The sequence below is a fragment of the Hypanus sabinus genome, chromosome 29 (assembly GCF_030144855.1).
Source record: "Hypanus sabinus isolate sHypSab1 chromosome 29, sHypSab1.hap1, whole genome shotgun sequence".
Lineage (NCBI taxonomy): Eukaryota > Metazoa > Chordata > Chondrichthyes > Myliobatiformes > Dasyatidae > Hypanus > Hypanus sabinus.
The window spans coordinates 1,381,852-1,394,389 of NC_082734.1; the positions used below are offsets into that span (position 1 = coordinate 1,381,852).

Genomic DNA, 12,538 nt, shown 5'->3' on the forward strand with positions numbered 1-12,538 from the left:
CCCTACCATAGGAAACATCCTCTCCGCCTCAACTCTGGCAGGGCCTTTCACTATTGGATAGGTTTCAATGAGGTCATTCCTCATTCTTCTGAATTCTAGTGAATACAGGCCCAGAGCCATCAGACACTCTTCATATGACAAGCTGATTAACCCTGGAATCATTTTTGCAAATTTTCTTTGAATCCTCTCTAAGAGAAGGGGCCCAAAATTGCTCACAATACCCCCTCTTGCTGATTGGTCACTCCTCAACTCAGAGAAATTGCTGCAAAACTCTGCTTTTACAGTCTTGTTTGCTGTACTTTTTGCCCAACTTGTTCATTCTCTAACCTGCCATCTTTTTCTACGTCTCTCTCTCTCCCTCTAGCATTCTCCCTCCCTCTCTCTCCCCCTCTAACGTTCTCTCTCCCTCCCCTCTAACATTCTCTCTGTCCGTCTCTTTACTTCTAATGTTCTCTCTCGCTCCCTTTGACCTTCTCTCTCTCTCTTGCTCCCTTTGACCTCTCTCTCTCTCGCTCTCTTTGACCTTCTCTCTCTCACTCCCTTTGACCTTCTCTCTCTCTCTCGCTCCCTTTGACCTTCTCTCTCTCTCTCGCTCCCTTTGACCTTCTCTCTCTCTCTCGCTCCCTTTGACCTTCTCTCTCTCTCTTGCTCCCTTTGACCTTCTCTCTCTCTCTCTCGCTCCCTTTGACCTTCTCTCTCTCTCTCGCTCCCTTTCCAGGGTACCTGGGCGCTCTCACCTCTGCGCTCTTCACCTCATTTGCAGTACAGGGCCGCCCACCAGAGGAGTGGGGTGCGGCCCTCCTTGAGACCCTGCCCCTTGCCCAGGAGTACGTCCGCTCAAGTGGGATGGAGGTGCCGCAGAACCTCGACGCCTGGGACTTCTTCCCCGAGAAATGGAGGTGGTGAGTGCATATTCTCCATGCAGACCGCCTGGCCCATGCGACAGGAACAGGCTCTTCAGCTACAGCGACCACAATACAAAACTAAACACTTTTGTTAATTTTAACTGTTCTAATACTTTCAAGTGTAGCACACTTGCCAAAATGCCAGATGCCCTCTTGGTCATTTGAGCATGAGGGTAAAATTGTAAAAGGTCATTTAAAATATTAGAGACAGTGGGTAGCCTGTGGTTCAAGGAGAGAGATATCCTTTAGTGAAGGTTTTGTGCTGATTAACACCATGTTACAAGCTGAGTGGCGTCTGAACATTTAACCTCACAACTACATGCCCCATAAGCATTTGCGATCTCATCTGTTCACAAGTTCAGAGGTTAACACGAGAAGTGACCCTTTTCCTACAGACTTTCCAGAACTTGTAGAATTAGGGCATTCTTATTCAGATTAAAATAAAATATTGTTATAGTTCATTTTTACACATTAAATAGAGATTTAATGATGTTGACTGGGCAGAGAAGCAGCAAATGAAGTTCACCCTGAACAGCATGAGAGGTGATTCACTTTGGAAAATGAATGCTGGAGATAGAGCGCAGGGTTAACGGCAGGATTCTCAGCAGAAAGGAGGAACAGAGGGGTCTTGGGGTCCGTGTCCATAGATCCCTCAGAGTTGCAGTGCAAGTTGACAGGGTGTTGAGAAGACCTATGGTATGTTTACCTTCAGTAGCCAGGGGATTTGCAAAGTAAGGTCGTAGCTCTATAAAACCCTGGTCAGACCACACGTGGATTATTGTGTTCAGATATGGTTGCCTTGTTATAGGAAGGATGTGGAAACTTTAGAGATTTACCAGGGTGCTGCCTGGATTAGGAGGATAGATTGAGCGAGCTGGGGCTTTTCTCCTTGGAGTAAAGGAGGGTGAGAGATGACTTGATAGAGGTGTACGAGGCAAAGGGCAAGTGGACAGCCAGAGACTTATGCAGGGTGGCAAGGGCTCATACAATAATTTTAAGGTGACTGGCCACATTAGGGTTGTAGGGGGGCATTATAGGAGGGGATGTCAAGTAGTTTTGTTTACTTAGAGAGTGGTGGGTATGTGCAACGTTTTGCCAGGGTGGCATAGAGGCAGATACAGTAGGGACATTAAAGAGGCTCTTAGGCACGTGGATGATAGAAAAGTGGAGGATTATGTGGAAGTGAAGGGTCAGATTGATCTTGGAGGAGGTTAAACTTTGCAGGTTGAAGGGCCTGTGCATTTTGTTCTATGTCACAACAAAATGGGATGGGATGGACAGTGGCATTTGGTGTTGGCACCTCTAAGTACTAAGTTTTGCTGAGCAATCTCAGTTCTCAGGACACATTCTTCGTGTTGATTCTAATTTCACTCTGGTTTGATTTGCTGAAGTGCTAATTCACAGCTTACAGATGTTAAGCAGGTTGCTGTCATATCCCTTGGAGAGCTACTCCCCTTCAATCACGTTCTTCATGCTTTAGTTTGGCTCCCAATGCAAGTCACAGACTTACAAGAGATGCTGGAAATCCAGAGCAAAACAAAGAAAATGCTGGAGGAACCCAGCTGGTCAGGCAGCAACTATGGAGGGGAATAAAAAGTCAACATTTCAGGCCAAGAGCCTTCATCAGGACTGGAAAGAAAGTAGGTCGAAGCCAGAATAAGAAGGTGGGGCCAGGGGAAGGGATAAAGCTGACAGGTGAAAGGTGAGATCTGGAGAAGGTGGGTGGGTAGGGAAGAGGGATGAAGTGCGAAATTGGTTGGTGGAAAAGGTAAGGCCTGAGAAGCAGGGTTCTGATAGGAGGGGAGAGTAGACCATAGGAGAAAGGGAAAGGGGAGAGACTTTGGAGGGAGGTGGGTTGAGAGGGGAACCAGAATGGGGAATGGAAGAGAGAAGGGGAGCAGAGAAAGATTACAAAACATTAAAGAAATCAATATTCGTGCCATTGCAAGACTTTCAAAGGTTTTTGTGAAAACATCAATTCAAATCCAGAACACAGTGCAGCCCTTGCTACTGGTTTCAGACTCCTCAAGTAAAACCCCCGCCCCTGCCCCCCCCCCCCCCCCCACAAGTCTCTGGGCATCTCTCCTAAACAAAAGCATGCAAAACTTTTCTGGTTTTCAATTGTCCAGACAGCCTTCCATTTGGAGCATAGAAACAGATTTGGCCATTCAGCCCATCGAGTGTGTTCTGCCATTCCATCATGGCTGATTTATCTTCCCTCTCAATCCCATTCTGCTGCCATCTGCCTTTAACTTTTATCACCCTGACTAATCAAAAGCCTATCAACCTCCACTTTAAATATACCCAATGAATTGGCTTCCATAGTCACCTATGACAATGAATTCCACAAATTCACCAGCCTTTAGTCAAAGAAATTCTTCCTCATCTCTGATCTCGCCACTATTCTGAACCTGTGCCCTCTGGTTTTAGACTGCCCCACTGTAGGAAACATCCTCTCCACATACTTTATCTAGGCCTTTCAATATTTGATAGGTTTCAATGAGACGCTGCCCTCTGAGTCCAGAGACTGTACATTCGTGTGTGTGCTGTGTGCCTCAGTCATATCCGCCTCCTCCACCACCCCAGGCAGCACACGTCAGCAACCCACCACTCATCATGCACATCTCCATCGAAATTACCCCCTTACTTTGAATACAGGCCCACTCGTACTGGACATTCCACCCTGGGAATGTACTCTATCTGAGCCTCTCGTGATCTTATAAACCTCGATCAGATCTCCCTCTGCCTCTGTTGCTCCAGAGAAAACAACCCAAATGTGTCCAACGTCTCCTTCCAGCTCAGGCCCTCAAATCCAGGCAGCATCCTGGTGAGCCTCTTCTGCGCCCTCTCCAAAGCCCCCACACCCGTCCTGATCAGAACTGAATGTGATACGCCAGATGTGGCCTGACCAGAGGTTTATAAAGCTCCCCCTCCCTCAACAGGTACCTGAGGCAGAGGGGGCTGGAGGCAGGTCGCGGGCCACCTCGGTTCCCGGATCCGTATGGCGTGGAGGAGAGGGACCAGGAATACCGGAGATTCAGCCTGGAGAACTGGGCCGGCCGCAGTGGACACGATGCCCCTATGATTGCCTATGAGGCCCTGTTGGGGGCAGGGGACTCCTGGGAGCAACTGTGTGGATGGGGCATGTTCCATGGAGGTAGGGAGGGGTGAAGAGGGGGTGAGTAAGGGGGCAGAGTAAGAGGGAGGGAGGGGAAGTAAATAGGTGATGAACTGAGAGGGGAGGGGCACCTACCGGAGGTGTGGTGGCTGGAGCATGCACAGTGGGATCTTGCTGTGCCTACATTAACCATAATGTTCTAACTGATGTTATCACCAACCCAATCACCCTTCACCCCACCACCTCTCGCAATCCCCACCCCTCTTTCCTGCGACCCCACCCATTCTCTCTGTTCACCCACAACCCCCTCTCTCACCACCCTCACCCCCTCTCTCCAACCCACCACACACACTCTCCAACCCCCAAACCCTCTCTAAACAATTCACCTCTCCGTAACACCCCCCACCATCTCACCTAGACCCCCCATACCCCCTTTCTCTAAACCCTTCCACGCCGTCTCTTTCTAACTCCTGACTCTCTCTTTCCCACAGGTGACAGTGACTCGACGGGGGTGATTGTGGGCTGCTGGTGGGGGCTGCTCCACGGACTATCCGGGGTTCCTGCCGGCAATTACCAGTTCCTTGAGTATAGGGAGCGTCTGCTTACTGCGGCTGATCAGCTTCACCGAGCGGCCTGGGGCAGGGACACCAAGTGAGGGGGGGGGGGTGGTGGCAGGTGTGTGTGGGGGTGGATGTGTTAATTATGAGGGATGAGATGGGGAGGAGAGAAGAGTTGGGGGGGAAGTGGTAAGAGGAAGGGAGGGAAAAGGGAGGAAGGGGAGAAGCGGGAGGAGGAAGGATGTGGTGTAAGGGGGCAAGGAAAGAGGCTGAGGGGGGAAGGCGACGGGAGGTATTGAGGAAAACCTCAGTCCAGAAATTCACTGGAATCACAATCAATAAAGCAGCTGAGTAGAACTAGTCTGAGTGTCAGATTGTGGAGGGGGCAAAGGGGTTGGGGGCATGGGCTGAGTGGAGGGAGTGGAGAAGCTGGAACTTCCGGGTTCCCACCCCACTTCCCTTTCCCGACACCATACCATCCGCATCACCCCCTCCCTCGCACCCCTCCCCTTCTCTGTGAGCCAATAACCATAATAGAATCAAAAAATCTACTCCCTCCTCGTCACCGGGACAGCCTCTCTCGTCGACCCCCTACCTACCCTTCCTTCACTACATCAGTCCCCTCCTTGTTACCTCCAACCTCCCCCCTCATCGTCGGGATACCCCTCCCTCTTCCTCTGAGGGGACGTGCCCACTGCGCTGGCTGCAGAGCAAAACTGTGATTGGCTGATGCGGCTGACGGACATGCCCATCTCCAATGGGGATGCCGGGCCTTGCCATCACGTGTGCGGGAGCTCTCCGGCCAGTCGGGTGCTGAAACCGCGGACGGACGTGGGGCGGAAGCGGGAGCGACGTAACGGGCAGCCGGCTCCCGGCCCTCGGCAGCGCCGCCAGAGCAGCCACCGGCCACCCCCCTCGGCAGCGGCCGCCCGCCCGCAAAACACCCTCCTCCAAGACGGGTTCGGAGATGGCGGGAGCGGTGCTTTTCTGCGTGGCAGGTAAGGAGGGAGGGAGAGCGGGTGATTATTCATCCACCATTACGGGTAAAGCCTTGCTCGCCATTGAGCACATCTCCACGGAGCACTGTCGCAGGGAAGCAGCATCCATCATCAGGGACCTCCACCACCCAGGACGTGCTCTCTTCGCGCTGCTGCCACCAGGAAGGAGGTGCAGGAGACTCAGGACTCACATCACCAGGTTCGGGAACAGTTATTACCCCTGAAACATCAGACTCTTGAACCAGAGGGGATAACTTCACTCAACTTCACTCACTCCATCACTGAACTGTTCCCACGACGTATGGATTCACCTTAAGGATTCTTCATCTCATGTTCTCAATGTTTATTGTTTATGTATTATTTCTGTATTTGCACACTAGTTGTCCGCCCTGTTGATGCGGTCTTTCATTGATTCTGTTATGATTATCGGATTTATTGAGAATGCCCGAAAGAAAATGGATCTCAGGCTTGTATATGGTGACATTTCTGTACATGATAATACATTTACTTAGAACTTTGATTCGGGGAGGGGATGGAGGGGGGAAGTGGTGAGATAGAGGTGAAGGGGACAGAGAGGGGGAAAAGGGGAAAGAGGTGTGAGCAATAGTGGGGGAGAGATGGAAGGGGAAAGGAGATGAAGAAGGGGGCATATGAAAATATGGGTGAGAAGGGAGTTGGAGAGAGAGGGAGTGGGTGTAAAGATGAATGAAAAATGGAGATAAGGGAGGGCAAGAGGAGCAAGGATGGAGGGAGAGGGACATTGGTAGGAGGGTGAGGAGAAGGAGAGGTGGGGGAGAGTAATGTAGGAGAAGGAGGGTTGTGCGAGGGAGAAGGAGTAAATATGAGGGATGTGTGAGAAATGAGGGAGGGTGGGGACTGGGGCATAGATGAAGGGATAGAGGGAGGAGGGACGGAGGTGGTGAAGAGGCAGGCAGATGTAGCAGCAAAACGGGAAAGTTTGGGTGGAGGGAGAGGAGGAGATTTCGACATTGTCTATCAGTCCCCGTCTCTTAGGTGGAGATATTTACACTGACCAGAGTCCCTCAGTCCTTTTCTCAGGGGGAGATCAGTGTCTCTCTGTCCTTCTCTCTTTCAGGCAGAAATCTGTACACTGACCGGTATCCCTCAGTCCCTCTCTCAGGGGAGATCTGTACACTGACTAGTGTCTCTTAGTCCCTCTCTCTCAGGGGAGATCTGTACACTGACCGGTATCCCTCAGTCCCTCTCTCAGGGGAGATCTGTACACTGACTAGTGTCTCTCAGTCCCTCTCTCTCAGGGGAGATCTGCACACTGACCGGTGTCTCTCAGTCCCTCTCTCTCAGGGGAGATCTGTACACTGACCGGTGTCTCTCAGTCCCTCTCTCTCTCAGGGGAGATCTGTACACTGACCAGTGTCTCTCAGTCTCTCTCTCAGGGGGAGATCTGTACATTGACCGGTGTCTCTCAGTGTCTCACAGTCCCTCTCTCTCAGGGGGAGATCTGTACACTGACCGGTGTCTCTCAGTCCCTCTCTCTGAGGGGGAGATCTGTACACTGACCGGTGTCTCTCAGTCCCTCTCTCTCGGGGAGATCTGCACACTGACCGGTGTCTCTCAGTCCCTCTCTCTCAGGGGAGATCTGTACACTGACCGGTGTCTCTCAGTCCCTCTCTCTCTGAGGGGGAGATCTGTACACTGACCGGTGTCTCGCAGTCCCTCTCTGTCTGAGGGGGGAGATCTGCACACTGACCGCTGTCTCTCAGTCCCTCTCTCTCAGGGGAGATCTGTACACTGACCGGTGTCTCTCAGTCCCTCTCTCTCTGGGGAGATCTGTACACTGACCGGTGTCTCTCAGTCCCTCTCTCTCTGAGGGGGAGATCTGTACACTGACTGGTGTCTCGCAGTCCCTCTCTCTCGGGGAGATCTGCACACTGACCGCTGTCTCTCAGTCCCTCTCTCTCAGGGGAGATCTGTGCACTGACCAGTGTCTCTCAGTCCCTCTCTCTCTGAGGGGGAGATCTGCACACTGACCGCTGTCTCTCAGTCCCTCTCTCTCGGGGAGATCTGCACACTGACCAGTGTCTCTCAGTCCCTCTCTGTCTGAGGGGGAGATCTGCACACTGACCGGTGTCTCTCAGTCATGTACCTATGCAAGTGCCTCTTAAATGATACTATTGAACCTGACTCATCCTTTTTCTCTGGCAACTCATTCCGTAGACTCATGACCCTCTGTGTGGAAAACCTGCCCCTCAGTTTCTGTTTTGAATCTCTCTTATCTCATCCTAAACCTGTGCCACCTAGTTTTGACTTCGCTACCCTGGGGAAAAGACTGTCACCATCCACCTTACCCAAGCCCCTCAGCACAACGCTCAGTGCCAGTGACCCAGGGTTCACTGTCTGTAGGGAGTTTGTACATTCTCCCTGTGACCTGTGTGTTTCCTCCAGGTGCTCCTGCTTCCTCCCACAGTCCACAGGTTTGTAGGTTAAACTGGGGGTCGCTGGGTGACACAGCTCAAAGGGCCGAAGGGCCTACTCCACACTTCATCTCAATAAATAAATAATTTTTAACATTTTTATGTGGTCATTTCTCATTCTCCTGCATTCCAAGGTATAAAGTCTTAGCCTGGCCAACTTCCCTCTAATCCTAGCAACATCCTCATAAATCTCCTCAGCACTCTTTCCAGTTTAAGCATCTCTTTAATATAGCAGGATGAGTGACCAGAACTGAACACAATACTCCAAGTATGGTCCGACCAACAACTTGTACAACTGTAACACAATGACCTGATTCCTGTACTCAGTAACCTGACTGATGAAGGCCAGTATGCTAACATCTTTTTTAACCATCTGTACTTGTACTCCCAGATCCCTCTGTTCCATAACACTCCCTCATGCCCCTCCATGCATTGTGCAAGTCCCACACTTACTAGAATGCATCACTTCACACTTCTCTGTATTGATTTTCAAAAGACCATAAGATAAAGGAGCAGAATTAGGCCATTTGGTCCATCGAGCCTGCTCTGTCATTTCATCGAGGCTGATCATTTCACTCTCAGCCTCAGTCTCTTGCCTCCTCCATGTTACTGTCTGTGCCCTGACCAATCACGAACTTACCGAACTCTTCTGTATGTTTACCCAGTGATTCGGCCTCCACGGCCGCCGGTGGCAAAGAATTCCACACATTCACCTCTCCAGCTAAAGAAATTCCTGCTCTTCTCCATCCTAAATGGACACCCCTCGATTCTGAAGCTGGGTCCTCTGTTCTTATACTTTCCCACCATAGGAAACATCTTCTCCATATCTACCCTATTGAGGTCTTTCACCATTCAATAGGTTTCAATGAGATCTTCCCTCATTCTTCTGAATTCCAGAGAGTACAGGCCGAGAGTCACCAATCCTCATATAACAAGCCTTTCAATCCTGAATCATTTTCGTGAAACTCCTTTTGACCTTCTCCAATGTCAGCATATCCTTTCTTAGATAAAGGGCTTAAAATTGTTCACCAGAGCTTTATAAAGCCTTAACATTACATTCTTGCTTTTATACTCCCAAGTCCTCTTGAAATGAATGCTAACATTGTATTTGCCTTCCTCACCACAGGCTCAACCTATAAATTAACCTCTAGAGAATTCTGCACAAGGACTCCCAAGTCCCTTTGTGTATCAGTTTTTAAAAAATTCTCTTCATTTAGAAAATAGTCTATGCTTTTATTTCAGAATCGGGTTTATTATCACTGGCATGTGTTACGAAATTTGTTAACTTAGCAGCAGTACAATGCAGTATATAATATAGAAGATAAATAAATAAACAAAAGAACCGTATATGAAGCACATGACCTCACACTTCCTGTATTCCATCTGCCATTTCTTTGCCCATTCTCCTAATCCAAGTCCTTCTGTAGCCTCTCTGCTTCCTCAACACTACTCACTCCTCCACCCTCGTTTGTATCATCTGCAAACTTAGTCATCCAAGGTATTTTGTGTCATCTATCAACCGTATGTTTCTTATATTCACCTGCTTTTCAGGTTTTGTGCATTTCCATCCAAATAATTTCTAAAAACAACAGATAACCAGGGTCTCAACACCGACCCTTGTGACACACCATTAATCACTAGTCATTCTGAGAAACTACTTTCAACCAGCACCCTCTGCTCACTCCCTCTGAGCCAATTTGAACCCACTTAACAATTCCTTGGGATCTAACCCTTCCAGACCAGCCTCCCATGCAGGACCATGTCAAAGTCCAAATAGACAATATCCACCGCCCTACCCTTATAATCCTTTACAGATACTTCAAAACACGCTAGAAGATTTGTCATACATGACTTCACACACTCCTCAGATTGTCTGTCTATATACTGGTAGACCATGTGCCTCAGAAACACCCCAGCCACTGGTGTCAGGTTAACCCAGCCTGCAATCCCCTGGTTGTCCTTGCTACCCTTCCTAAACAATGAAACAATATTCCAGTCCTTGGAATTTCATTGGGGCTACTGATGAGGCAAATATCTCCACAAGGGCCTCCACTATTCCTTCTCGAGCTTCCCACAGTCTGATGGTATACACAGCCAGCTCCTCAGGATTTATCCTCCTTGATGTGCAAATACCTTTTCCCTTATAACATGAATATCCTCCTAAATATCTCCACTTGTCTTCTTTATCTCTTGAGCAACCATGATAAACTCCCTGATAAAGACGAAGGAGAAAAGTTTGTTAAAGTTTCCACACATCTCCAGTGGATCCAGACATAGGTGGCCCTGCTCTCCCCTTTTATTCTTATGTACCTGTAGAATCTCTCAGAATTTTCCTTGACCTTACTTGCCAGATCAATCTCATACTTTCTTTGCCCTCCTGATTTTCCGCTTAAGAGTAGTCTTACTCTTTTTATAGTTATACAGAGATTCACCTGATCCAGACCTCTTAGACCTAATGTCATCTTCTTGGGCATTGGGTCCCAGTGGAACATAGGCCATTGATGACCTGCCATCTCCATTGTCCAAAGTCGATGGTCTGGTTGGAGTTTGTCAATGTTTCTGTAACCCACTGTACGGGGAATTGGCCAGTACAGCTTCACCAGAGCCCTGTTGGCCAGTCTCACCATTTCCACCTCTCACAATGGGGACTTTGAGAGGCCTAGACTCAATGTATGCTTCATTTTTCTTGACCAGAGCCTCAATATCTCTTGTTCTGTACTTGCCAGGTTTGCCTTTACCCTAACAGGAATATGCTGTCCTCGGACTCTTGATACCGTGCTCTTCAAGCCTCCCATTGACATCCATTCTTTTGAAACTGGCTCACCCAACCAACATCTGGTAGATCCTGCCCAATTCTCCCAAAATCAGCCTTGCTCTAGTTTAGCATTCCAACCCATGGGCTGTCTCATCCTTTTTCATCACCAAATTAAATTAACAGGGTTATGGTCACCAGACCCGAAGTTTTCCCTGGCTCATTTGATATTGCACCTTGTAGGGCCCCTTATATACAGACCTAGGGAACTTCCCTCGACATTTCACAGATTCCACTCTGTTCAGGCCCTTAACTCTCTGTGTGGCCCAGACAATACCATACAACCTGAAATTCTTCTTCCACACAGACAACCAGGGAAGCAGAAGAATGAGTGACAATAAGAATGTTAGAACGCCAAAGCCCCCCCACTCCCAAAGAATGAGTGATAGTAAAAATGTTAGAACTCCAAAGCCCCCCACTCCCAAAGAATGAGTGATAGTAAAAATGATAGAACTCCAAAGCCCCCCCCCCCCCAAGCAGCAGCAAAGCATTGGCTCTCCCCCTCCCACACTTACGACAGCAAAATGCATCAGCACCCTTCACCAAACAAGCAAGGAGTAGTAAAGGCCCCCCACAAGAAAGACCATGATCTACAGTACAACAAAAGCTAATAATTCACCTGATAATTCGATATACCACTCCCTCTCTCCCTCATAAAGGGATTACAACTATAAGCGATTTCTTTAAAAGTTCAAAGTAAATTTATTACCAAAGTACATATACGTCGCCTTATACTTCACTGAGATTCATTTTCCTGTGAGCATACAGAGAAAATCTATAGAATCAGATTTGACTAACAGGATCAATGAAAGATCAACCAGAGTGCAGAAGACAACAAACTGTGCAAATGCAAGAAGCAATAAATAAGGAGAACATGAAATAACAAGAGATCATTGGTTGTGGGAACATCTCAATGGATGGGGTAACTGAAGTTGAGTTTTGTTTCTCTTTTGTTCAGGAGCCTGATGGTTGAGGGGTAGTAACTGTTCTTGAACCTGGTGGTGTGAGTCCTGAGGCTCCTGTATGGCAGCAGCAAGAAGAGAGCACAAGTTCCCACTGACCATTGGAATATTGTCACATACAGTGAAAAACTTGTGACCCCCCACTTGTTTTTATGTTCCACCCATATGGCCTCACTGGACAATCCCCCAAGGACGCCATCACTATGTCCTGTCGTTACATGCCCCTCTGACCAAAAGGCAACACCCCCTTCTCATTTACCAGCTCCATTGAAACCTGGAGTTCCCTTCCATTGTACTTTGCAACAGCATGGTAACAGGCCATCCTGGCCCAACGCGCCCCCTGCCGAATTACACCCATGGAACCAACTAACATAGTAACCCGCTGGTCTTTGGGACATGGGAGGAAACCTGAGCACCAGGAGGAACCCACACACACAAATTCCTTGGTGGAATCGCATACTGGTTGTTGGGGCTGTAACTGTGTTATGCGAACCTATAGATTACCGTGTTTCTATTCTGGCAATAACATCCCAGTCTTCAGCACTAATGCCAATTAAGTCCATCTGTCCAACTTGTACCTGAACATTGAAGTTAATGCAAGAGATTCTGCAGAAGCTGGAAATCTTGAGCGACACACCCATATCCCCTGGAGGAACTCAAATGGCCAGGCAGCATCTATGAAGGGGAATGAACAGTCAACATTTTGGGCCGAGTCCCTAAGGAGTACAAGCTG

At 48.8% G+C, this 12,538-nt stretch overlaps 2 protein-coding genes across 2 annotated transcripts in view; both read left to right on the forward strand.

Moving 5' to 3' along the window:
* The window catches only part of adprh (ADP-ribosylarginine hydrolase), a 29,506-nt gene extending 24,827 nt beyond the window's left edge, over positions 1-4,679 (forward strand). Inside the window, exons 6-8 of the mRNA XM_059953338.1 lie at positions 719-902; positions 3,848-4,062; positions 4,515-4,679. Of these exons, the coding sequence (XP_059809321.1) occupies positions 719-902; positions 3,848-4,062; positions 4,515-4,678 (563 nt within the window). The 3' untranslated portion in view covers position 4,679. The remainder of the gene's footprint in view (positions 1-718; positions 903-3,847; positions 4,063-4,514) is intronic.
* Positions 4,680-5,309: 630 nt separating this feature from the next.
* sez6l2 (seizure related 6 homolog (mouse)-like 2) overlaps positions 5,310-12,538 on the forward strand; it is a 28,436-nt gene continuing 21,207 nt past the window's right edge. The window contains exon 1 of the mRNA XM_059953165.1: positions 5,310-5,578. Within this exon, the coding sequence (XP_059809148.1) occupies positions 5,310-5,578 (269 nt within the window). The remainder of the gene's footprint in view (positions 5,579-12,538) is intronic.